The 27,436-nt window shown below is 44.6% G+C and overlaps 2 protein-coding genes and 1 pseudogene across 2 annotated transcripts; all 3 read left to right on the forward strand.

Annotated features, from left to right (window-relative positions):
• Window positions 1-10,796: 10,796 nt before the first annotated feature.
• On the forward strand, window positions 10,797-17,159 carry LOC133663850 (uncharacterized). Its single transcript, XM_062068558.1, has 10 exons — window positions 10,797-12,249; window positions 12,397-12,499; window positions 13,801-13,904; window positions 13,994-14,260; window positions 14,371-14,464; window positions 14,562-14,629; window positions 14,725-14,880; window positions 15,311-15,404; window positions 15,790-15,929; window positions 16,583-17,159. The coding sequence occupies exons 2-10, from the start codon at window positions 12,397-12,399 to the stop codon at window positions 16,778-16,780; spliced, it is 1,224 nt and encodes a 407-aa protein (XP_061924542.1). The 5' UTR covers window positions 10,797-12,249; the 3' UTR covers window positions 16,781-17,159.
• Window positions 17,160-19,167: 2,008 nt separating this feature from the next.
• Window positions 19,168-20,658, forward strand: LOC133663396 (uncharacterized). Its single transcript, XM_062067836.1, has one exon. It carries the CDS (start codon window positions 19,902-19,904, stop codon window positions 20,625-20,627), a length of 726 nt encoding a protein of 241 aa, XP_061923820.1. The 5' UTR covers window positions 19,168-19,901; the 3' UTR covers window positions 20,628-20,658.
• A 1,084-nt stretch (window positions 20,659-21,742) lies between these two features.
• Window positions 21,743-26,955, forward strand: LOC133663395 (uncharacterized; annotated as a pseudogene).
• Window positions 26,956-27,436: the final 481 nt, after the last annotated feature.

The following is a 27,436-nucleotide window of genomic DNA, read 5'->3' on the forward strand; positions in this document are numbered from 1 at the left end:
CTGACCAACACGCCGGATTGTAGTCAGCTGGAGGCGTGTCTTAATGAAATTAAACAATGGATGTCCGCTAACTTTTTGCAACTCAACGCTAAGAAAACGGAAATGCTGATTATCGGTCCTGCTCAACACCGACATCGATTTAATAATACCACCTTAACATTTGACAACCAAACAATTAAACAAGGCGACTCGGTAAAGAATCTGGGTATTATCTTCGACCCAACTCTCTCGTTTGAGTCGCACATTAAGAGTGTTACTAAAACGACCTTCTTTCATCTCCGTAATATCGCTAAAATCCGTCCCATTTTGTCCACAAGCGATGCTGAGATCATTATCCATGCGTTCGTTACATCTCGTCTCGATTACTGTAACGTTTTATTTTCGGGCCTCCCTATGTCTAGCATTAAAAGATTACAGATGGTACAAAATGCGGCTGCTAGACTTTTGACAAAAACAAGAAAGTTTGATCATATTACGCCTATACTGGCTCACTTGCACTGGCTTCCTGTGCACCTAAGATGCGACTTTAAGGTTTTACTACTTACGTATAAAATACTACACGGTCAAGCTCCTGCCTATCTTGCCGATTGTATTGTACCATATGTCCCGGCAAGAAATCTGCGTTCAAAGAACTCCGGCTTATTAGTGATTCCCAGAGCCCAAAAAAAGTCTGCGGGCTATAGAGCGTTTTCTATTCGGGCTCCAATACTATGGAATGCCCTCCCGGTAAAAGTTAGAGATGCTACCTCAGTAGAAGCATTTAAGTCTCATCTTAAAACTCATTTGTATACTCTAGCCTTTAAATAGACTCCCTTTTTAGACCAGTTGATCTGCCGTTTCTTTTCTTTTCTTTTCTACTCTGCTCCCAACCCGGGGTGGACCGCTAGCCTGTCCATCAGATGGGGACATCTCTACGCTGCTGACGCGTCTCCACTCGGGATGGTTCCTGCTGGCCCCACTATGGACTGGACTTTCGCTGATGTGTTGGACTTTCACAATATTATGTCAGACCCACTCGACATCCATTGCTTTCGGTCTCCCCTAGAGGGGGTGGGGGTTACCCACATATGCGGTCCTCTCCAAGGTTTCTCATAGTCATTCACATTGACGTCCCACTGGGGTGAGTTTTCCTTGCCCGTATGTGGGTTCTGTACCGAGGATGTCGTTGTGGCTTGTACAGCCCTTTGAGACACTTGTGATTTAGGGCTATATAAATAAACATTGATTGATTGATTGATACTGTCATTATGAGTAAAACCTAATTTTTGTATTTGTAAACCTTACAAAAACATCTAATTCTAGTAAAACTCACATATATACAATATTACAGGCATTTTTAAACATAACGCATGTTTGGTTTTGGAGTTATGTTTATATAACTTTCATATTTAGTATGACATATTGATTAAAAAAACTAACTTGTGTCTTTGCAAACCTTACCAAATATTTAATTTCCAGTAAAACCCACAAAGATACATTATTTCATGCATAATTAGCCATTTTGCATGTGTGGTTTAGGAGTTATGTTTAAATAACTGTCATATTGAATGTGGCAGTTATACTGTCATTATGAGTAAAACCAAATGTTTGTATTTGTAAACCTTACAAAAACATCTGATTCTAGTAAAACTCACATAGATATAGATTTTTTCTTGCCCGGACGCGGGTCACCGTGGCTCCCCTGTGGAGCCAGGCCCAGAGGTGGGCAACGTGGGTCCCCCCTCCAATGGGCTCACCACTCATGGGCTCACCACTCATGGGCTGGGTCATAGAGGTCGGGTGCAGTGTGAGCTGGGCGGCAGCCGAAGGCAGGGCACTTGGTGTTCCGAATATCGGCTACATAAGCTCGCTCTTGGGACGTGGAACGTCACCTCGCAGGGAGGGAAGGAGCCAGAGCTGGTGCGCGAGGTGGAGAAGTTCCCGGCTAGATGAAGTTGGACTCACTTCGACGCACAGCAAGGCCTCTGGAACCTGTTCTCTCAAGAGGGGTTGGACTCTCTTCCACTCTGGTGTTGCAAGTAATGAGAGGCTGGGTTGGCAATTCTTGTTGCCCCCCGGCTCAAAGCCTGCACGTTGGACTTTAACCCAGTAGACGAGATGGTAGCTTCCCTCCGCTTTCGGGTTGGGTGACGGGTCCTGACTGTTGTTGGTGTTTACGCACCAAACAGCAGCTCAGAGTAACCACTCTTTTTGGATTCCCTTGAGGGAGTAATGGAGAGTGCTCCCTCGGGTGATTCCCTTGTTCTGCTTGGGGACTTCAACGCTCATGTTGGCAACGACAGTGAAACTTGGAGAGTCGTGTTTGGGAAAAATGGCCAGCCGGATCTGAACCCAAGTGGTGCTTTGTTATTGGACTTTTGTACTCGTCACGGATCGTCCATAACAAACACAATGTTCAAACATAAGGGTGTCCATATGTGTACGTGGCACCAGGACACCCTCGGCCGCAGTTCCATGATTGACTTTGTAGTTGTGTCATGTGATTTGCGGCCTCATGTTTTGGACACTCGGGTGAAGAAAGGGGCGAGCTTTCTACCTATCACCACCTGGTGAGCTGGCTACGATGGTGGGGGAGGATGCCGGACAGACCTGGCAGGCCCAAACGCATTGTGACAGTCTTTTGTGAACGCCTAGCAGAGTCTTCTGTCAGAGAGTTTCTTTTTCCACCTCCGGAAGAACTTTGAACATGTCACAAAGGAGGTGCTGGACATTGAGTCTGAATGGACCATGTTCCGTGCCTCTCTTGTCGAGCCGGCTGATTGGAGCTGTTGCTGCAAGGTGTTTGGTGCCTGCCGTGGCGGTAATCCTAGAACCCGCTGGTGGCCACCAGCAGTGCGGGATACCGTCAAGCTGAAGAAAGAGCTTATCGGGTCCTTTTGGCTCATGGGACTCCAGAGGCAGCGGGCATACCGACAGGCCAAGCGAGACCTCTTCAATCCCACCAACACGTCTTCCTGTGAGGAAGCAGTGTCTGGGGAATCTGTGGTGGGCTCTTCTATTTCTGGGGCTGAGGTTGCCAAGGTAGTTAAAAAGCTCCTCGTGGCAAGGCCCCGGGGGTAGATGAGCTCCGTCCGGAGTTCCTTAAGGCTTTGGATGCTGTGGGGCTGTTTTGGTTGACAAGACTCTGCAACATCGCGTGGACATCAAGGGCAGTGCCTCTGGATTGGCAGACCGGGGTGGTTGTTCCTCTCTTTAAGAAGGGGGACTGGAGGGTGTGTTCCAACTATTGTAGATCACACTCCTCAGCCTTCCCGGTAAGGTCTATTCATGTGTACTGGAGAGGAGGAACCTCGGATCCAGGACGAACAGTGTGGTTTTCGTCCTGGTCGTGGAACAGTAGACCAGATCTATTCTCTCGGCAGGGTCCTTGAATGTGCATGGGAGTTTGCCCAACCAGTCTACATGTGCTTTGTGGACTTGGAGAAGACATTCGACCGTGCCACCCCCTGGAAGTCCTGTGTGGTGTGCTCAGAGAGTATGGGGTATCGGCATGTCTGATTGTGGAGGGTCGCTCCCTGTATGATCAGTGTCAGAGCTTGGTCCGCATTGCTGGCAGTAAGTCGGACCCCTTTCCAGTGAGGGTTGGACTCCGCCAAGGCTGCCCTTTGTCACAGATTCTGTTCATAACTTTTATGGACATAATTTCTAGGCGCAGTCATGTCATTGAGGGGATCCGGTTTGGTGGCTGCAGGATTAGGTCTCTGCTTTTTGCAGATGATGTGGTCCTTCTGGCTTCAACTGGCCAGGATCTTCAGCTCTCATTGGATCGGTTCACAGCCAAGTGTGAAGCGACTGGGATGAGAATCAGCACCTCCAAGTCTGAGGTTCTCGCCCGGGAAAGGGTGGAGTGCCATCTAGAGGTTGGGGAGGAGATCTTGCCCCAAGTGGAGGAGTTCAAGTACCTGGAGTCTTGTTCATGAGTGAGGGAAGAGTGGATCGTGAGATGCACGGGCTGATCGGTGCGGCGTCTTCAGTAATGAGGACGCTATATCGATCTGTTGTGGTAAGAAGGAGCTGAGCCAGAAGGAAAAGCTCTCTATCTACCGGTCGATCTACGTTCCCATCCTCACCTATGGTCATGAGCTTTGGGTTATAACCGAAAGGACAAGATCACGGGTACAAGCGGACGAAAAAAGTTTCCTCAGCTGGGTGGCGGGTCTCTCCCTTAGAGATAAGGTGAGAAGCTCTGTCAGCCTGGAGGAACTCACAGTAAAACCGCTGCTCCTCCATATTGAGAGGAGCCAGATGAGGTGGTTCGGGCATCTGCTCAGGATGCCACCCGAACGCCTCCCTAGGGATGTGTTTAGGGCAAGTCCGACCGGCAGGAGGCCACGGGGAAGACCCAGGACACATTGGGAAGACTATGTCTCCCGGCTGGCCTGGGAACGCCTCGGGATCCCCCGAGAAGAGCTGGACGAAGTGGCTGGGGAGAGGGAAGTTTGGGCTTCTCTGCTTAGGCTGCGGCCCCCGCAACCCGACCATAACCCGACCATAAGCGGAAGAAAATGGATGGATTTAGTATGACAGTTATACCGTCATATTGAGTACAAAAACTAACTAAACCTTACACAATGTATTGATTCTAGTAAAACTCACAAAGATACATATCTCTAGGCATTGTTAGCCATTTTGCATGTGTGGTTTAGGAGTTATGTTTAAATAACTGTCAGATTGAGTGTGGCAGTATACTGTCAGAGTGAGTAAAACCCATATTTTGTATTTGCAAACCTTACAAAAACAACTAAATCTAATTAAACTACAAATACAATATTACAGGCATTTTTAGACATAATGCATGTGTGGTTTGGGAGTTATGTTTATATAACTTTCATATTTAGTATGACAGGTATACTGTCATATTGAATACAAAAAATAATTTGTGTCTTTGCAAACATTACAAAATACAATGTTCTAGTAAAACTAACAAAGCTACATGTCTCCAGGCATTATTAACCATTTTGCATGTGTTAATTAGGGGTTATGTTTAAATAACTGTCAGATTGAGTGTGACAGTATACTGTCATAGTGAGTAAAACCCATATTTTGTATTTGCAAACCTTACAAAAACAACTAAATCTAATTAAACTACAAATACAATATTAAAGGCATTTTTAGACATAATGCATGTTTGGTTTGGGAGTTATGTTTATATAACTTTTATATTTAGTATAACTGTTATACTGTCATATTCAATAAAAAAAAACTAGCTTGTGTCTTTGCAAACTTTACAAAAGTTCATTTTTGAAGTAAAACTAACAAAGATACATGTTTCCAGGCATTATTAGCCATTTTGCATGTTTTGTTTAGGAGTAATGTTTAAAAACATTTATATTGCTTTTTTCGCATATCTCAGGATTCTAAGAACATTATAGTCGTATTGAGTATAAAACTACTTTTTGTGTTTAATGAATGTAAAAAGGCATATGTTTCGAGTAAAACTCCCAAGGATGCAATATTTCAGGCATTATTAGCCATTTTTCATGTTTAGTTTAGGAGTTATGTTTAAATAAGTGTCATATTGAGTGTGCCAGTATACTGTCATAGTGAGTAAAACCTAATTTATGTATTTGCAAACCTTACAAAAACAACTATATCTACTAAAACTCACATGGATTATTGTCACCATTAAACATCATTAAAGGCATTTTTAGACATTTTGCATGTTTGATTTAGTAATTATGATGAAATACAATTTTATTGCTTTTTTCGCATTATCTCAGGATTCTAAAAACATTACTTTCATATTGAGTAAAAAAACAACTTTTAGTTTTTGCAAACCTTACAAACTCACATAGATACAAATATTACAGGCATTTTTAGACATGATGCATGTTTGGTTTTGGAGTTCCATCCATCCATCCATCCATCTTCTTCCGCTTATCCGAGGTCGGGTCGCGGGGGAAGCAGCCTAAGCAGGGAAGCCCAGACTTCCCTCTCCCCAGCCACTTCGTCTAGCTCTTCCCGGGGGATCCCGAGGCGTTCCCAGGCCAGCCGGGAGACATAGTCTTCCCAACGTGTCCTGGGTCTTCCCCGTGGCCTCCTACCGGTCGGACGTGCCCTAAACACCTCCCTAGGGAGGCGTTCGGGTGGCATCCTGACAAGATGCCCGAACCACCTCATCTGGCTCCTCTCGATGTGGAGGAGCAGTGGCTTTACTTTGAGCTCCTCCCGGATGACAGAGCTTCTCACCCTATCTCTAAGGGAGAGACCCGCCACCCGGCGGAGGAAACTCATTTCGGCCGCTTGTACCCGTGATCTTGTCCTTTCGGTCATAACCCAAAGCTCATGACCATAGGTGAGGATGGGAACGTAGATCGACCGGTAAATTGAGAGCTTTGCCTTGCGGCTCAGCTCCTTCTTCACCACAACGGACCAATACAGCGCCCGCATTACTGAAGACGCCGCACCGATCCGCCTGTCGATCTCACGAACCACTCTTCCCTCACTCGTGAACAAGACTCCGAGGTACTTGAACTCCTCCACTTGGGGCAAGATCTCCTCCCCAACCCGGAGATGGCACTCCACCCTTTTCCGGGCGAGAACCATGGACTCGGACTTGGAGGTGCTGATTCTCATCCCAGTCGCTTCACACTCAGCTGCGAACCGATCCAGTGAGAGCTGAAGATCCTGGCCAGATGAAGCCATCAGGACCACATCATCTGCAAAAAGCAGAGACCTAATCCCGCAGCCACCAAACCGGATCCCCTCAACGCCTTGACTGCGCCTAGAAATTCTGTCCATAAAAGTTATGAACAGAATCGGTGACAAAGGGCAGCCTTGGCGGAGTCCAACCCTCACTGGAAACGTGTCCGACTTACTGCCGGCAATGCGGACCAAGCTCTGACACTGATCATACAGGGAGCGGACCGCCACAATCAGACAGTCCGATACCCCATACTCTCTGAGCACTCCCCACAGGACTTCCCGAGGGACACGGTCGAATGCCTTTTCCAAGTCCACAAAGCACATGTAGACTGGTTGGGCAAACTCCCATGATTGTAGGGGAGGATGCCGCAAACGCATTGTAAGGGTCTGCTGGGAACGCCTAGCAGAGTCTCCTGAAGAACTTTGAACCTGTCCGGAAGAACTTTGAACATGTCACGAGGGAGGTGCTGGACATTGAGTCTGAGTGGACCATGTTCCTTTCCTCTCTTGTCGAGCCAGCTGATTGAAGCTGTGGCCGCAAGGTGTTTGGTGCCTGTCGTGGCGGTAATCCACCAGCAGTGAGGGATGCTGTCAAGCTGAAGAAAGAGCCATCGGGTCATTTTGGCTCTAAATTGTGCTCTAGAGCAATTTTTTCATAAAACAGAGAAAAATCTGCTTTTTAGAGGAAAACTCAGACAAAACTGCTTATAACTTCCGGTAGGAACGTCTTAGAGACATGAAACAAATACCTCTATGTAGGTCTTGCCTAGACCTACATTTCAGAGATTGACATCCTTCAGCGAAAATCAACAAGAGGTTTGCTATTCCTCCTTCAAAACAACATTTTTGTTACAACCGGTCACCAAACATCAAACGTTATCTCCTCTGAGCGCGTTTGTCGTTTCGGCTTCAACTTGCTACAGGAGAGAGATTGAACCCTTCTGATTAAAAGTTGACGAAAGAGTTGTGATACGTGCTACCGTTTTGATTTTACGAGCCTTCGAAGACCCGCAGCACTAAAGTTGCCCCGGTGCCAAAAATGACAACGAAAATGCAATTAGACCTTCTTTGTCCTCAATACACACAATACCCTATAATGACAATGTGAACTCAGACACAACTTCCTCTAACTCCCAGTACGAATATCGTAGAGAAACGAAACAAAAACCTCTATGTAGGTCTCACTCAGGACTACCTCTGGACTAAAGTATTGGGACACCTAGGACTACTTCTTCCGCAGCTTTGCGCACTACTTTGCCCCCCTTAACATGCTTCAAAAGTCACCAAATTTTACACACACATAGATAAACGCGCCCCAAACACTTTAGTTACAAACCAAACCCCACAAATCTTAATTGCGCTCTAGCGCCCCCTAGGAAGAAAACTGCCTGTAACTCCCAGTACGAATGTCATACAAACATGAAACTAAAACCTCTATGTAGGTCTCACTCAGGACTACCACTGGACAAAAGTATTGGGACACCTAGGACTACTTCTTCCGCAGCTTTGCGCACTACTTTGCCACCCTTAACATGCTTCAAAACTCACCAAATTTTACACACACATAGATAAACGCGCCCCAAACACTTTAGTTACAAACCAAACCCCACAAATCTAAATTGTGCTCTAGCGCCCCCTAGGAAGAAAACTGCCTGCAACTCCCAGTACGAATGTCGTACAGACATGAAACTAAAACCTCTATGTAGGTCTCACTCAGGACTACCACTGGACAAAAGTATTGGGACACCTAGGACTACTTATTCCGCAGCTTTGCGCACTACTTTGCCCCCCTTAACATGCTTCTAAACTCACCAAATTTTACACACACATAGAAAAACGTGCCCCAAACACTTTTGTTAAAAACCAAACCCCACAAATCTAAATTGCGCTCTAGCGCCCCCTAGGAAGAAATCTGCCTGTAACTCCCAGTACGAATGTCGTACAAACATGAAACTAAAACCTCTATGTAAGTCTCACTCAGGACTACCACTGGACAAAAGTATTGGGACACCTAGGACTACTTATTCCGCAGCTTTGCACACTACTTTGCCCCCCTTAACATGCTTCAAAACTCACCTAATTTTACACACACATAGAAAAACGCGCCCCAAACACTTTAGTTACAAACCAAACCCCACAAATCTAAATTGCGCTCTAGCGCCCCCTAGGAAGAAAACTGCCTGTAACTCCCAGTACGAATGTCGTACAAACATGAAACTAACACCTCTATGTAAGTCTCACTCAGGACTACCACTGGACAAAAGTATATAAATAAATAAATAAATGGGTTATACTTGTATAGCGCTTTTCTACTTTCAAGGTACTCAAAGCGCTTTGACAGTATTTCCACATTCACCCATTCACACACTGATGGCGGGATCTGCCATGCAAGGCGCTAACCAGCAGCCATCAGAGGCAAAGGGTGAAGTGTCTTGCCCAAGGACACAACGGACGTGACTAGGAAGGTAGAAGGTGGGAATTGAACCCCAGTAACCAGCAACACTCCGATTGCTGGCACAGCCACTCTATCAACTTCGCCACGCCGCCCCCTATATATATATATATATATATATATATATATATATATATATATATATATATATATATATATATATATATATATATATATATATATATATATATATATATATATATATATGTATGTATATATATATATATATATATATATATATATATATATATATATATATATATATATATATATATATATATATATATATATATATATATATATGTATGTATGAAACACTTAATATGTATATATATATATTACATGCAGTTTACAGAGCAAGGGGAGGTTCAAGTTTGGTCTGTGTGTGTAACGAAGAACAGAGTACAATTCTTCTCACAAAAAGAGGAGGAATATATTCTTTGAGGAAAATGTATTTTACATCATTTGTTCGCACATAAGCCCTTCAGTATATCAGTATGTGGAATTACATTGTGGAATTGCTTAAGCAAAGCAAGCAAACACTGTACTAATATGATCCACTTCAAGAAACTCTTGCCACTTAAAGTGTATACAAAGTACAAAGTAACCACGTTAAACCCAGATTCCCAACTAACAAAGGTCTTAACTCATTCTCTTTATATGCCACATCAATATGGAATGCACTCCCAACAGGTGTAAAAGAAAGGGCACCTTTACTTCTTCTAAACTGCACTAAAAGAACACTTCTAGCCAACTACAACCCTAAACTAACACCCTCACTTCCACATAATACCTCTTCGGCCTATAAATAATCTAATGTAAACAATCTAATGTAGACACTTTTTCTTACACTTTTTATTATTATACTTTCTGATCTCTCTCTATGTCCACTACTTGCTGTACATATCCTACCAGGTCAGTCCTACACTGTTCCAATGTCCATTTCTCTGATGATGCAATTGTTGATGCTGATTGTTGATGTCTGACGTGTTGATACCAACCAAACCCCCCCCCCCTCCATATCCCACACCATTGTAAATAATTCTATGTATACACTCTGATGAGTATCTTGTGTGATGACTGTATTATGATGTTAGTATATATTTGATAGTATTTGATAGTATCTGTATCATGAATCAATTTTAGTGGACCCCGACTTAATCTAGTGGAAAAACTTATTGGGGTGTTACCATTTAGTGGTCAATTGTACGGAATATGTACTTCACTTTGCAACCTACTAATAAATGTTTCAATCAATCCATCCAACAAAAGAAGAAACATGATAAACATTCAGAATTTATTAATCCATCCATTATTTCATTGTCAAAATGTTCTTATTTATCTCTTCATATGAAATATAACTTACTTCACCTATTATTCTTTTTTTTTTTCTTTTTTTTTTAATTACTTATGGAGTATATTGTGAATACATTGAGAACAGGAAGTGAACAAAAGTTTTAGCAACTGCTATGTAAAACATTAGGGTTTGGATTAAATAAACTCTGCTTCTTTCTACTCCTTTTCTAAAATGTTTCAAAGACTACAAGTCCCACCCGCCCGCTGTCACTTTGTTTGCGCGCGCACATCGTGGGGCGCGGCCGGCTGTGAGAGGTCTATAAATTGGCTCCTTCCGTCTCAGTCGTCCTCTTGGCGTCACACAGGTATGTTGCTGCTGCATGTCTCTTTTTTCTTGTGGTGTGTGTGACCTAAATATAGTGTTTGCTAACTATTAACACGTCTACTTTGTTTAGTAGTTAATCATATTCCAGAGATACTACATACATATGTCTTGTTTTGACAGATTTGAGGGAATACTGTTCGTTTTTGTCCGAGCATTCTAGCAGCTAACAGGCTAGCTCTTTGTCTAGCATGCTAGCTAACGGGCTAGCGCTTGGTTTTAGTGTTTGCTAACTATTAACACGTCTACTTTGTTTAGTAGTTAATCATATTCCAGAGATACTACATACATATGTCTTGTTTTGACAGATTTGAGGGAATACTGTTCGTTTTTGTCCGAGCATTCTAGCAGCTAACAGGCTAGCTCTTTGTCTAGCATGCTAGCTAACGGGCTAGCGCTTGGTCTAGCATGCTAGCTAGCAGCTGCCGGGCTAGCCATAGTCCGTCTTCATGTTTTGTCGGAAGATACACATCACACTGTTGGGTCATTTTTGTTCTTTTGCAATTTTTGCGGTGCTAGTATTCTTGTTTACGTCCTGGCCGTGACGTGGAGCACGGTCGAAAGAGCTAGCTAGCAACAGCTAGCTAGCTGGCTGTTGCTAGCTAGCTGGCTGTGCACGTGGCCCCAGTACGCGTTTTGCCCCTCAACTGGACCGATACCGATTGGTATCCGGCCGCGCAAGTACTTTAAATAAAACAATTTCTTTATTTTAGTTAGTTATTTATTATTACCTCAACATAAAAAACACAATATATACATTATATATCAATGTAGATCAATACAGTCTGCAGGGATAAAGTCCATAAGCACACATGCTTGTATTTCTTTATGAAAAAAATACTAATTACTTACAGGAAATTAAGTGTAGTCTCTGAAAGGGGTAACATTGCTTTTAAAGGCAGGACCCGCAGCAAGACATACAATACTAGCACATACATCATGAAAACATGTTTTTTTTTTGTCATTGTAAGAGGGCTAAATTACTTATCTGAAAATTCTTTTTATACATTTTGTTATGATGTCAGGTTTGGGACAGGTGTGATGTTTTTTTTCGCTTATATGCCGTGTGCGTTTGGGCCAACTGCTTTCTGATCATTCTTTATTTAAAAGAATATGCTGCTGATGTTCAGTAGCAGTACTGAAGTCACGTGAGTGTTAATGCTGCTATAAGATGATGTCTTTAATGTGGTTTGCCTTTTGTTACAACCCTTTTGGAAGTGCAAGGTTATAGAGATATACACAATTTGCTGTTAAACAAAACCTATGTCTATTCTCTGATTCCAGATTGTGATTCCAGGTTGTGTGCGAACTGCTTCTGGTGAATTGTTTCAGAGTTGTGAGCACAAAAGTTGACAGACACACGCATATATACATAACAGACACACGCATATACATAACAGATATACATACATCAATCACACAGACACACTTACTGAAAAAGCACACAAACACACATCACATAGTTCCTGCTAAGGTGAGTTTGCTTTATTTTTTCTATTGAAATGGCGAGGGAAAAAACACTGTCTTAACCCTATGTGGAAGAATGTTGACAACGTTTCACTCTGATCTTTGTTTTCTTTGCGACAGTTTAACATCTGTGTCTGCGTGTGTGTGTGTTTAGATGCCGCGTGCCAAGGGCCACAAGCGGGCACTAGCCTCCAGGACCAAGATGGCAGAGCGGCAGTCTTCGACCCCCATGCCTCCTGTCCCTGAGTTCGTCTCTCGTAAGTTTTGCACAGCTTATCGTATACTTTACAGCAGGGGTCACCAACCTTTTCCAAACAGCTACTTCTTGGGTACTGATTAATGTGAAGGGCTACCAGTTTGATACACACTTAAATAAATAGCCTATTTGCTCAATTTACCCTTTATTCTGTTATTAATAATTAATGATATTTATCTTTGTGGAAGCACAGATCATCTTAATGATTTCTCACAATAAATATATATATAGAAACAGATAAATATCAATATGCAACACTTTATTTTTATACTTTCTCTAAGTGCACATTTTTCTAATTGAACATTTTCTAATGATCACTTCTAAGACAGTCTTGTGAAATCCCAATATCCCATTTTAACTAGCTAGCCACTAACATTTTTCTATAAATCATGAATTACTTTGCACCATGTTTGTACAAATAACTCATGTACAATACAAATGTCAACTCTCTAATTTTTTAATACATCTTGTCACACTTTGAACTGGACACAAAATCTGTTATGTTTCTTTGTCTGTTAGTGAAGACCAAGTCTTTAAAATATTTTCTTGGATTTTTTATATCCAACACTTTCACTCTAACACTTTAAGTTGAGCGACTTCACCCTCCTGATGAAGCAAACTGCTCCACCATTTATCTAACTAAGCAAAGAATCACAACACTTCCTTACTAAACAACAGTTACGCAAAACACCGTGTGTATTTAGCCTCCAGACTAAGCACGCTACATGCACACAACTCCCCGCACCCCACCAGCGCAACAGGTGCGCCAGAGAATTAAAGTGCAATCTTACCGGCTGCCCGTTCAGGTTTTGGTACACTTTTGGCACAACTGTTATCTTTAATTAACCAAACCTTTCTCCACTCTGCGTTGGCGTCTTTTGTCCTCCTTGATTTGACACAGCTGTCTAATTACCGGGCTCGTGCACCAGCAGACGAGACGGGAGCACACCGTGTTATACCTGCGCGGGAACGTAAACTAATACTAATGCCCAATGATAGACGTTTCCTGGTGTTGCCTGGGTGATTAGGGATGTGGATGTGCTCTACAATAAAATATACTTTTATTACGTGGGGTTTGGCTGGTTGCCAAGCAGTCGCAGTTACGAGCTCGCGCGTCAGCTGTTCGCCGCTACAGTGCTGCTATTTGAACTGTTTTTAGAACAGACCAGCAGGCTACTCATCTGGTCCTTACGGGCTACCTGGTGCCCGCGGGCACCGCGTTGGTGACCCCTGCTTTAGAGGTACTCTTCCCATGTAGATGAGCATGTGTTTAAGACACAATCTCTTATCTTCTTTACATAGGGCGCGGCACTGGGTTCCGCCACCGCGTGCGGAGGTGGCCAACTTCGCACCTGACTGGCCGTCAGGTGAAGTTTGTCCCTCCAGCTATCGACCCGGAGAAGAAGGTACCAGTTCTTCTTTCGTAAAGACCGCCTTGGTTGTTAGGAGTCATGGTTCTTGTGTCTGTTCTAAAGCAAAGTGTTTGTTGTTTCAGACTGTCTTCTTCATCGGCGACTCCCACCTGAGGGGCCTGGTGGATGGGGATGTCGCCTTACCCAAGGTACCGCTCTCTTTCTCTTTTTTGTCTGTTCCAGGTGGAGGTGCAGCTGACCTGAGGACAGAGGTGGGGCGCCTGGAGTTCCCGTGGACCCCGGATGTCGTCTGCGTGCTGGCCCCGAGCAACGACCTGGACCGTGGGCCCTCCTCCGCTGCGGCGGAGTTCGGCGCCCTCCTGACCAGCGTCCGCAGCCGCTGGCCCAAGGTGCGTTTGTTTTCACTTTTTGTTGTATATTCCTGTACAGCTGTTTACAGCAGCCAGTGTTTTTTTTATTGTATTTTAAGACATACATGGGATAAAATGTCTGTCTGTAGGTGTTTGTTCTGGACTTCCCCCCGCGTCTGAACAAACCCGTGGGCCTGCAGGATCAGCTGCGTCAGGAGCACCGCCGCGTCGCAGCACGCATGGGTACGTTCATGCTTTTATCTTTGCGCTGGCGCAATTGTAGCTTTCACAGCAGGATTTATGTATGCAAGTATAATGATTTTTCTTAAATCTCCATCAGGTGTCCCATTCGTGGCTGTGACCGACAGCTTCCTGCTGGATCGGTTGGAGCTGTGGTGTCATGACGGCGTAAGTACAGCAACTGTACAGTTATGACAGCCTATTTGATTTCTGTGGTGTTGCATTCACTTATGGAGTCAATGTGTTCTGCATCTGTTCTTCAGGTGCACCTCAGCGACACAGGTGGCTCGCCCATCCTGGTGAAGCTGTTGTGCGACGCCGCCCTCACCCTCTTCCCAACTGACCCCCCTGCGCCTCCTTCCCCTCTGACGGACTGCCTGGATCCCCAGACGTGGCCCAGGCTTGGAGACGAGGGAGAGGTAATGTGTTGCTGTGGGCCGCTGTCTGTATTTTAGAGCTGTTTTTTGTTTGTTACTTTTTTATTTACGATAGTACATTATGTATAATGAAATAACCAACGGCTCTATAGTTATGATGTACTTTAACAGTGCACATTTTTATAAGATGAGGCCTCCTCACAAGACAAAACAGCTTTTTGATGTTAACTTATGCTAAGTATAAGCCTAGTTTTGATTATATTTAGTTGTCACTGTCATCTTTGTTTTATTGGAGTGTGTGGCGCATGTCTCTTCTTAACGCGTTGGCTGAAACTTTTAGAAAAGTTGCCACAGTCTCCGGCTATGGTTGGCTTACAAACTTTTCTCATTCTGTGTACATACAATAAAATAAAGTGCCGATTTTTTTGGTAGATCACAACGGTAACTGTAATACTGCACTTTCCCTGTTTAGATGGACTGCATCCCTGCATCTGCTGGCTTTTGGAGGAAGATGGCAGAGCGGCAGTCACGGACCCCCATGCCTCCTGTCCCACAGTTCGTCGCTCGTAAGTTTTGAACAGCTTATCATATGCTTTATAGCAGGGGTGTCCAAAGTGCGGCCCGCAGGTCTTTCTTTAACAGCCCCATGGCGCATTTTAAAAATACGCTTGGGGAAAAAAACCAACATTATAAGTGGTATTTAAAGAGCAAACAGGTGAAATTTTACAAGAAAATGTAGCAATGTTTACTCACACAAAGCTGACATGTAGGCTGTTTTCTTTCAAATATAATGAATCACAATCAATGTCATTATGAATTTCTCACCTATTCTGATTTTTAAATGTGCTGCCCTCAGTGGAAAAAGTTTGGACACCCCTGCTTTATAGGTACTCTTCACATGTAGATGAGCATGTGTTTCAGACACAATTTCTTGTCTTCATGCCGACACAGGTGGCCCGCCCATCCTGGTGGAGCCTGCGCCTTCTTCCCCTCGTCGGAGGTCGCCACCGGCCCAGGTGACGGGGCCAGACCCCCTGCCCCGTCGGCGCCAGGATCCCCGGAGGTGGACAACGGTTGGACGGGAGCGAAAGGTAATGTGTTTCTGTGGTTCGCTGTCTGTATTTTTGAGCCGTTTTCACTTTTTTGTTTTTTTTTACTTTTTTAATTATGATAATATATTTTGTATAATGAAATAGCCAACTGCTCTATAGTTTATAATGTACTTTAACAGTGTACATTTTTATAAGATGACGCCTCTTTACAAGAAAGGACAACATAGCGCAGTGAGTGACAGGTGTTGCTGATTAACCGGCTTAAACTGTCATGTTTTTAGAAAGCTTTTTGATGTTATCTTATGCTAACCCCCACTCCCTAGGGGGGGGGGGGGGGTGTGTGTCACATCCACGTTCCACTGGGGTGACTTTTACTTGCCCTGATGTGGGCTCTGTACCGAGGATGTCGTTGTGGCTTGTGCAGCCCTTTGAGACACTTGTGATTTAGGGCTATATAAATAAACATTGATTGATTGATGTATAAGCCTAGTTATGATATTTAGTTGTCACTGTCATCCCAAGACAAAAAAAACTGTTTTATTGGAGTGTGTTAAGCATGTCACTTCTTATTAACGCGTTGGCTGAAACCTTTACAAGAGTTGCCACAGTCTACGGCTATTGTTTGCTCACAAACCTTTCTCATTCTGTATACATAAAATTTACTAAGTGACCTTTTTTTTTATGTTTGGAAGGCTGGAACACTGCCGGTGCAACAGTCCCTTCCCATCCCGTCCAACCCTGTGTGGTTCAGCAGTCCTATGTTGGATGCCATGGAGGAGTTCGCTCCTTCCTCTGACTCCAACTGCACTGCTGTCCCACCACCTGGCCAGGTAATGTGTCTCATTCACTTCTTTCTACGTATAGTGTCAATAACGCATCTAAGACACTGATGAACAACATTTTCTGTGTAATAATCCATTCATCCATCTTCTACTGCTTATCCGGGCTTGGGTCGCGGGGGCAGCAGCCCAATCAGACTTCCCTCTCCTCAGCCACTTCCACCAGCTCTTCCCGGGGGATCCCGAGGCGCTCCCAGGCCTGCTGAGAGACATAGTCTCTTCTGCGTGTCCTGGGTCTTCCTCGTGGTCTCATACCGGTGGTACATGTCCTGAACACCTCAACAGCAAGGCATCCTAATAAAATGCCCAAGCCACTTTACAACTGTTATTACTATAATTACCATTATTACCCCTAGTTGTTAATCAAATGTTGGGATATTTTTGAGTATGTGATACATACTTGTAAAATATCCAATTAAGTATGCCTTAAGTAGACAGCCTCTATAAATGTTTTAATTTCAATAGGCTTCTCCTGGAAGGCGTCGTCGGAGAGCTGTGACTGTCAGGCGTGCTGGGCAGAGGGAGTTCACTTCTGACTCTGACTGCACTGCTGTCCCACCACCTGGACAGGTAATGTGTGTCATTAACTTCTCTCTACGTATAGGCAATGATGTACAATACATGTGTATACAACATTTTCTCTCTATAATAATCCATCCATCTTCTAACGCTTATCCGGGCTTGGGTCGCGGGGGCAGCAGCCCAATCAGGGAAGCTCAGACTTCCCTCTCCTCGGCCACTTCTACCAGCTCTTCCCGGGGGATCCCGAGGCGCTCCCAGGCCTGCTGAGAGACATAGTCTCTTCAGCGTGTCCTGGGTCTTCCTCGTGGTCTCCTACCGCTGGTACATGTCCTGAACACCTCAACAGCAAGGCGTCCTAATAAAATGCCAAGCCATTTTACAACTGTTATTACTATTACCACTAGTTCTTAATCAAATGTTGGGAATTTTCTGAGTACGTGATACATAATTGTAAACTATCCAATAAAGTATGCCTTAAGTAGACAGCCTCTATAAATTTTTCTTTTACTTTCAATAGGCTTCTCCTGGGAGGTGTCGTCGGAGACCTGTGGCCGTCAGGTGCGCCGGGCGGAGGGAGCAGGTTGGTGTCAACGTTTTTCCCTTACAATTTCAGGTGCCTGCGGTCCGTGGCGAGCCAACGGTCATCAGGGAGGAGCCTGCTGTCCAGGAGGAAGCCCAGGTGCCGCTGCAGGTCTTCGCAGATAAGGTTGATTCTTTTCCTCTCCCTAGTGATAGTGGTAGGGTTAGTAAACCTCAGTCCGTCTGCGGTCGCGTGGCAATGGTCGAGCGGGATCGTCTGGGAATTAGCGTAGCTACGGTTGTGCGCGGATCTTTTCACCAGGGGGATAGCAGGTTTACTTACGGAGGGAAGCAATGCATGGCCATTGCTTTAACTAGTATAGCTAAGCATGTGGTGAAAAGTGTGTTTTCGTGGGAGACACAGGGTCTCGATCGCATCCTGTATTTAGGCGATTAATTGTACAGTAGTTTGCGCAACCTGGGTATTTTTAACCATCCGTCGCAGTTTTTGTCCGTGCCGGATCTACCTAGTAATGTAGATATTGACGAGCAGTTGTTTAGTTTTCATTTTAGTCAACACCCGGCATCAGGTGCTGTGGGTGTTGAGCAGGAAAGTGGTCCCTTTGTGAGTCTGCGTCATGGATTAGAGGGAGTTTTCAGGCAGTACAGGATGTGTCTGCTGACACTGGTAGCGTATACATCTGCCATCATCTGTGAGGATGGACAGTTTGCTGTGGTCTACAGTCACTCTCGTAGTAGCTGTGGCCTGCTAGATCACAACGGTACAAGTGTAATACTGCACTTTTCCTGTTTAGATGACCTGCATCACTACATCTGTTGTTTGGCTGATGCTCTCTGTTCAGGGCTGAAGCCTTTTGAGCTGTGTGGCGTTAGGGTTAGTGTAGGTGCAAGTCCAGCGTTGTCTGGAGCTTCTGTAGAGAGTTGCATCTTTGAGATGAACACTGCTGCAGCACCTGAGCGTAGTGACATAAGTGATGTTTGTGCCACCACCTCCTTGTTTGACAGTGATGCAGGTCCAGCTGTGAGCCACGCACAATCCGGTGTTCCTGTGGAGAGTGACTTCATAGAGATGAGCACTGCGCCGGCACCTGGATTTAGTGACTTTGAAAAAGATTTTGCAGCCCCATCTGTGTGTCAGAGTGGGGCTGGTGTTAAAGCGAGCCCAGCACTGTCTGGCGTATCTGTTCTCACTTTTTTAAGTGAAGTTAGCAGTGGCTCAACAGCAGAATTTGTTGCCACTGATGGCAAAAAGCGTACGATTTTGTCTCGTGAACGCAAGTCTAAACCATCCAAGCGTTTTGATAGCGTTACAGTAAACTCTGATGTAGTGTTTATCGCTGCATCAGAGAGAGGAACAGTTTTTCCGTCCCCTCGGTGATGACGTTTGTAGGGCTTTGTGTAGTCTATTAAAAATAGATTTTATGAAAGTCGGTGGTCTGGTGCACAGAGAGGTGGGCTACTTAGGTGTTCCCTGCCTTAGGGAGAAAATTGTTCCGGATGGGAACTGCTTTTTCAGAGCTGTTTCTCACGCTGTCAGTGGTTCACAGAAGAACCATCGTAAGATTAGACTGGCAGCCTGTAGAGAGCTCGAAAAGAATGAGGCTAGGTATCGGGGTCTTTTGAGGAGTGATATGTCACTTTTAGAGTACATCAAGCAGTCCAGGATGAAGTGTGTCAAGACTTGGGCCACAGAGGTTGAAATCCAGGCCACTGCAGATTATTTAGGCATTGCCTTTTTTACATTTCATGATGCTCGTTGGCTAAAATATCGTTGCAGCAGTAAGTCTTTGTCAGCAGACTGCATTTATTTGGAGAATGTCGGGGGCCAGCATTTTGACTGCGTTCTTTGTGTTTTCAAGCCTGGACTGCAAAGTTGTCATGGATATTGTGAATTAGGCTGGGATATAGGCTGTAGCACTAGGTCTTCAGCGAAAGAGAGCGGGGCAGGCAGTAGATGGGATAGATTGTCTAGATTCAGGTAAAGATGTTATAGAGGTTGTAGAGGGCATGTAGGGATTCTAGTGCGACTAAGTATTCAAAGTGTAAGGGAAGACTGCAGGATACAGTTACTATTAAACATAGAGAGAGACGTGCCCTGCTTTATAGGAAAATGTATAGTGAGGACTTGAACTTCAGGGAGAGCTGTATATCACGAAGTGTAGAGAAATACAGATATAGCGCTGAGCACAGGGACCGGGTGAAAGCACACAGTGTAGGGAAATATAGGGAAAATATTGACCATAGGCATAGAGTTAAAGCACTCAGTGTAGGGAAATACAGCCAAAATATTGAGCATAGGCATAGAGTTAAAGCACGAAGTGTAGCGAAATACAGGCAAAACATTGAGCACAGGGAAAGTGTTAAATTCAGGAGTAAAGTGGCCAGTGAAATGAAATACAGGGAAAATATTGAACACAGGAACACAGTTAAAGCACGCAGTGTAGGAAAGTACAGGGACCATATAGAACACAGAGACAAAGTTAAAGCACTTAGTGTAGGAAAGTACAGGGACCATATAGAACACAAGGACAAGGTTAAACTAGGCAGCAAAAGGCAGTATAGTGTTAGTTTAAAACATAGGCAGCAAGTGAAAGCTAGTGTACAGCTGAGTCGGAAGCAGAGGCTGGAGAGGTCTGTAGATTTTGGTTTTGTCATGGATAGTTTTTTGGATAAGGTTAGACACGGACCGGATTTCGTGTGTAGTGTTTGTCATAGGCTGCTGTTTAGATATCAGGTGCTGCACTGTGAGAGGGAAGTATATGCAGCATGTTTAGCAACGGCTGGCATTGCAAATAATTGCATTAGTGAGCATTATCTGCATACCGTATTTCCTTGAATAGCCGCAGGGGCGTTAATTAATTTAAAACCTCCTGTCACACCTGCGTTTACCGGAAACCGGCGGGATGGCCGTGCATGCGGTAATTATTTTAAAACCTCTTCTCACTCCGGCGTTTACCAAAAGGAATCCATAAAATTTAGGCGTGCGCTTTGAGTGTCATGTAAGCATACCATCATGAAAAGCACATTTAATTAAAAAAAAACGTTATTATGGTCTTACCTGTACTTATAAATGGAGTCCATTTGCAGCTCCTTCTGACCAAAAGCATCGATAACTTGTTTATAGAAGTCTTCCTTATTTTCTTTCTTCAGTTTTAAAAGTCTCTGTTTCGATGGAGATATTCCTTTAATTATTACCTCCTGCTTCGATTGAAAGTCCAGTTTAGAAAACTGTTTTATTTTAGATACCTGTATGTGATCCTCCATGTTAGAAGTTCAGGCAGAGGGAAAAAATAAATCTCTTGCTGCGTGTGTTCACTTCTTCTGCAGTACAGGAAGTCGCAAGAAGGATCACTAGCGCGGCAGCGCCCTCTACCACCAGGAGGCGGGAGTGATTTAATGACTTATACAGTATTTCACACACGCAGCTACGGTATATTAATAAAACATAGCTGCTTACTGTTCTCTTTAGCATACTGTACCGGTATTCAATAGCTTGGACCTTAAATCCTACTGAAAAGCTCTTTATCTTTTTTCCTTTGTGCGATTGTAAACTACTGAAATCAGCTTCCTCCATTTTGAAAAGGAGGACAGATGCGTCACTCGTGACGTAACGAATTTGACCCGGTGGAAGTTCTAGCCATATGCTAAATATTTTGCGAAACGAGTTTGACCCGGCGAAAATTATAGACATGCGATAATAAAATTAATATTTTGCGAAACGAATTTGATCCAGCTTCAATAATAAACCGGCGATAAGGCCAAGCATGCGTTAATTATTTTGAGAAACGAGTTTGACCCGGCAGTAATTCTAGACGTGCGAATACTATATTCCCTGCGCCAATTCAAGGAAATACGGTAGTTGTGATGATAGGTGTGTTGAGCCCTGTCCCCTTGTTGTGTCCAGAGGTCAGTTGTGGATTTGCTTTAGTTGTCATAGTAAGATCAGTAAAGGTCAAATCCCAGCTGAATGTTGGAACAACAACTTAGCTGTACACCCCATTCCTCCAGAACTGGGATGTCTGAATAGCTTAGAGCAGCACCTTTACGCATCCCTTTTATGAAGGCGGTGGCGTTGCCGAAGGGTGGTCAGAATGGTGTACATGGGCCCGTTACTTGTGTTCCGGCCAACATTGTACAAACCACCAATGTGTTGCCGCGCTCCAGTATGGAGGGGTCTCTGCTTCAAGTGAAGTTAAAGCGGAAGTTGACTTACAAAGGACACTACGAGTATCAGTTTGTTGACTCGTGGCGTGTCAGGCGTGCTATAGAGTACTTAAAGAGAACCAATGTCTTGTATAAAGACATTGAGTTCAACGAGGAATGGTCAAATGCTTTTTGTAGGGAGGAAGAGGTTGTTGTAGAGGATGGTCAGGGTGACCAGGTTGTTGTAGAGGATGGTCAGGGTGACCAGGTTGTTGTAGAGGATGGTCAGGGTGACCAGGTTGTTGTAGAGGATGGTCAGGGTGACCAGGTTGTTGTAGAGGATGGTCAGGCTGGTCAGGGTGACCAGGTTGTTGTAGAGGCTGGTCAGGGTGACCAGGTTGTTGTTGACCCACAGTCCAGTGAGGATGAGGCTGTAGAGCAGAAAGGTGGCCCAGAAGAGGAATCCGAAGACATTGTGCAAGATGAACTGTTACATGACAGACAACAGCACTGCATGTTTCAGGACACTTGTCTTATGCCCGTTGATATCGGTCAGGAAGCATTAGATCACTATTTTAAGGATGTTGTATGTCTGGCCCCCGCGGAAGGTAATAGTCCGGTTAGAATGCTTTCTGACAAATTCAATGAGGCCATGTGTTTTCCTGCGCTGTTTCCGAACAGCAGAAATACATTCCACGCCGACCGCGCGCATCGTATAATATTGTTGCGCTATTTTAACAACCGGGTTATGCATGCAGACGGCCGTTTTGCGCGCAACGTGGAATACATATTCTTTTGTCAGTATATGTCCGAATTGGACCAAGTCATAAGTAGCATTTCCGTCGCCATGCGTAAAGGTAAGGGGGGTCAGCATTCTCAGCGGATTTTGCCGGACATGCTCAAAGACGACGAGTCTCTGAAGCGCTTGCTACAGTTCGATGACGGTTTTCGTTTCCTTCGGCCCATTCGCGGGACGCCAGCTTTTTGGTCTTCCGTTCAGAAAGACCTTATGGCTTGTGTCCGCCAATTGGGGATCCCAACATGGTTCTGCTCCTTTTCGTCTGCTGATCTGCGCTGGCAGAATCTCCTTGCCAGCATCCTGAGACAGGAAGGCAGACAGCAGACAGTAGAACAGCTAGAGTGGGCCGATAGGTGCGAGCTGTTGCGGCGCAACCCGGCCACAGCCGCGAGGATGTTTGACTACAGGTGGCACTGTTTTCTGAAGGAAGTACTCATGTCCCCGTCTAACCGTGTTGGCAAGATTTTGGATTTCTTTTATCGCATTGAGTTCCAGCAGCGTGGGTCCCCCCATGTTCATGCGCTGTTTTGGATTGAGGGAGCTCCCCAGTTTTATAAAAACCCCGACTTAGAAGTCGCACAATTTATTGATCAATATGTGACATGTGAGCTACCCTCTGCCGATGACACATTATCGGAAGTTGTGTCATCGGTTCAACTGCATTCGAAACGGCATTCAAAGTCGTGTCGTAAAAATAACACCAAATGCCGTTTCAATTTTCCCAAACCCATCTCTGCACGCACATTCATCTGCAAAATCCCAGAATGTGTTTGTCCTAAAAAGGCAACGGGGACAGAGAGTGAGTGCCTTCCAGAAAACCGGCCAAAGTGCACCTGTTTGGATAAGGACAAGAAGATGCGAAAGGAGGTTGCGCAGATGATTATGGAGAAAGTCATGGACGCCATGGAGAGGGAGGAGCCAGTGTGGGCATCAACCAGGACGTCTTTGAGCTCGCTTATTGGCGGCTGGAGACTAAGAATAAGGTGGTTTATAGGCGAGGGGTAAACGACACCTGGGTTAACCAGTACAATAAGAATCTATTGAAGTGTTGGAACGCTAACATGGACATTAGCTTTGTCACTGACGCCTACGCAGTCATCTACATAATCAAGTACATCACAAAAGCAGAGAATGAAATTGGTCTGTTATTGAGCAATGCCCTTAAAGAAGCCAATAAGCTAGGAAATCTCTCTGCTAAAGAGGCTTTAAAGAAACTGGGCAGTGTATATTTACACAACAGAGATGTCTGCGCTCAGGAGGCAGTATATAGGCTAATGAGCATGCATTTGAAAGAATGTTCCAGGAAGGTGGTGTTTATTCCAACAGGGAATAACATTGTGCGGATGAGCTTACCCCTCAGCGTGTTGTTGCAAAGGGCTTCCTCAGAGGGTCTCAGGTCCGAAAACATGTGGATGACGAGTGTTGTCGAGAGGTACCAGAACAGGCCCGACGGTGTCGTATTTGCCGATATGTGCATAGCCACGTTTTGTTCGGAGTATCGTGTTCTCACCCAGAATGAAGACTCTGACAAAAAAATTGCACTTCAAAGGGGTTTAGGGTTCATCTTGCGGAGAACACGAACTCAGTTTGCCGTCGTCCGCTACATGCGCTTTAAATTAGACAAACAGGCGGAAGCCCACTTTCAGAGTTTGCTGCAGTTGTTCCTTCCTTATAGAACTGATTGTGAACTCAAGCCGGAAGGCTTTGACTTCTACAAACAGTTCCACGACGAAGGTAATGTGACGTTGGCTGGCGGGACCGCACGGCCCGTGCGAGACGTCGTCGATGACAACAGGGCAAAGTTTGAAGTGGACTGTCCTCGGTTAGAGCATGCGCAGGAGCTTGCGGATCTGTTAGGTCCTAATGTCGATGAGGATGCATGGGGGGACCTTCGTCCTGAACAGGAAATCGAACACATGGAGTGTTTAGAGGAGGAAATTAGTGACGAGCAGCTAGTTCAATCTGAGGAAAATGTCCCCGATTTGTTTGTTGGTGGTAAACAAGTAGCTACAATCGAGAGAAACACCAACATTTTGTCTAGAAGGGAGGGTTTAGCTCTGCTCCATTCTCTCAATGAGACGCAGAGGAGCATTTTGGATACCATTAGGAAATGGTGCTTAGAAAAGGTGAGGGGGGAAAAAACCCGGAACCTTTCCATGTGTTCGTCACTGGTGGGGCAGGTACTGGAAAAAGCCATTTGATTAGAGCTATCCAGTACGAGGCAGGGAGACTATTGTCGCGTCTGTACAAACCAGATGAAACCTGCGTGCTCTTAACTGCCCCCACAGGCATAGCTGCATACAGTTTACATGCAGCCACAATTCACCACACCTTCAGTATTGGCATACAGGTTAGTTTACCCTATATCCCTCTGGGGGAAGATAAGATAAACTCCTTGAGGGCTCAATTTGGTCACCTACAAATTCTCATCATTGACGAAATCAGTATGGTAGATCACCATCTTTTAGCCTATGTGCACGGCCGGTTAAGGCAAATGAAGCAGACGGGGGACTTTTCTCCATTTGGAAACGTTAGCGTTGTAGCTGTCGGTGACTTTTATCAGTTGCCGCCCGTTAAAGGGAGGCCGCTGTACGCCAGTCAGGTGGATGTGGACCTCTGGTGTCATTTTACAAAAGTAGAACTAACAACAGTTGTGAGGCAAAAAGATAGTGTCTTTTCTGAGCTGCTCAATAGGCTTAGAGTTCGGGCGAAGGGAACCCCCTTATTGCAAAGCGACGTCGATATCCTCAAGTCCCGGGAGACGGGGGAAGAGAGCGCAGCTTTGCATATTTATCCCACGAATATGCAAACCAGCCACCATAATCTGGAGAGGTTATTCGCAATCTGTCCAGATTATGTTACAATCGAGGCGCAAGATTTTATCAACAGTAGGAAGACGGGTCAATTAGAGCGCGTGGCTGATCATCACGCTAAAATGTCGTACACGTGTTTGGTCAAGAGTTTGTGCTTGGCTCCGAACGCACGTGTAATGCTGTGCAAAAACATTGCCGTGGCAGACGGTCTGGTCAATGGCGCATGTGGAACGGTCACTTATATTCATTTTGGAGCCGATAAAGACTTCCCCCTCACAGTTTATGTGAAATTTGATGACCCAAAAATAGGCTCACAAAGGAGAAAGGAACGTTCCCATGCTGCTGTAGAATGCCCGCATTCTACCGCTATTGATCCCGTGGAGGATTCGGCGACCAAACGCGGCGGTTTGCGTCGTCAGTTTCCGCTTAAACTCGCGTGGGCCTGCACTGTTCACAAAGTGCAAGGTCTAACTGTAGATGAGGCTGTCGTGTGTTTACACAAGGTTTTTGCAGCTGGGCAGGCGTATGTCGCCCTCAGCCGTGTCAGGGATATATCCGGCCTTGTCATTACTGACTTTAAGGAAAAGGCCATTTACTGCAAGGACGCCGTCAAGGAGGCATTGGATAGCATGCCCCCATTTCTACTTGAGCAGCCACAGCCCTCGTTAGAACCCCGCAGTTTCTCCGCGTATTTACTGAACGTCCAAAGTTTACCTTGCCACGCCGCTCATTTGATGTCTTGTACGCAGCATTTACAGCCTACCTGTATTGCTGTCACAGAGACGTGGCTCACTGCACATTCCTCAACAGACTGTGTCCAAATACAGGGATATACTTTCCACAGTCGTCCCTGAGCCTTGTGTTACAGTAGCAATGATTTCAAATTAGCTGAGATTAGAGATTTACAACATGGCGGAGTAGGTTTATATGTTGTAGATAATTCGGACTGTGAGATTCTGCAGGTGCCCGATTTAAATCTGGAGTGTTTGGTGTGCCTGTCTACCAAAGAAAACATTTTGATGGCAGTAATTTATCGTCCGCCATCTTACCCAAATTTACTTTTTAAATCCAATCTGGTGAAGTTACTTGATTGGGTCACTCCACTCAGTAACACAATTGTTATAATGGGAGATTTTAATGAAGACATTCTCAAACATTCATCAATTTCTAAATTAATGGGCCAAAATGGCTTTTCCCAGCATGTAACACAAGCGACTACAGAGAATGGGACATTAATTGACCACGTTTATGTCAAAACAACGCAGTATGCTGTGGATTGTGCAGTGCTGTCCACTTATTTCAGTGACCACGAAGCCATCCTGTGTGCTTTTCGTGGTCAAGATGAAGGTGATGCGTTTAATTTGGAGTTGTTGTTTGCAGAGCAGTTTGCTGATGAAGAGGGTCCCTAAGCATCGTCTCAACCCCCAAGATGGATTAGCTTGCTGGAATAACAGACATTTTTAACATGCATGTGAAAAAGTGCAATATATTTATCTGTACAGTAATCTATTTATTTATTATATATATATTTATTATATAGTATTTTTGTATATTTATTTATATATGCACCTTATTGCTTTTTTATTTCTTATATATATATTTATTATAGAGTATTTTTATATATTTATTTATTTATATATGCACCTTAGTGCTTTTTTATCCTGCACTCCTGATAGGCGTCCTCCTCCCTTAGCCAGGCTTGCACCTGACCGCTGCTTTTAGATTGGTGTTTGCATGTTTTGCTTCTTCTGGTGTCATCGCTGATTTTTTCATGTTCTGTTCATGCTTTTTCATGCAGTACCTCTGCTTTTCTCATGCTGCATGCCTTACAAAGTATGTTTGTTTTGTTTATTCATAGCCACAGTTAGCGACTTTTGTTTGTCTATAGTG

This window comes from Entelurus aequoreus, linkage group LG13 (assembly GCF_033978785.1).
Source record: "Entelurus aequoreus isolate RoL-2023_Sb linkage group LG13, RoL_Eaeq_v1.1, whole genome shotgun sequence".
NCBI classification, from domain to species: Eukaryota; Metazoa; Chordata; class Actinopteri; order Syngnathiformes; family Syngnathidae; genus Entelurus; species Entelurus aequoreus.

What these genes read in the sequence shown, in the direction of transcription:
- LOC133663850 (XM_062068558.1), top strand. Translation starts at nt 12,397, where the DNA reads ATGCCGCGTGCCAAGGGCCACAAGCGGGCACTAGCCTCCAGGACCAAG. An exon ending in TCCGCAGCCGCTGGCCCAAG is followed by an intron (nt 14,261 to 14,370) that starts GTGCGTTTGTTT and finishes GTCTGTCTGTAG; the next exon opens with GTGTTTGTTCTGGACTTCCC. An exon ending in CCGCGTCGCAGCACGCATGG is followed by an intron (nt 14,465 to 14,561) that starts GTACGTTCATGC and finishes AATCTCCATCAG; the next exon opens with GTGTCCCATTCGTGGCTGTG.
- LOC133663396 (XM_062067836.1), top strand. Translation starts at nt 19,902, where the DNA reads ATGTATAGTGAGGACTTGAACTTCAGGGAGAGCTGTATATCACGAAGT.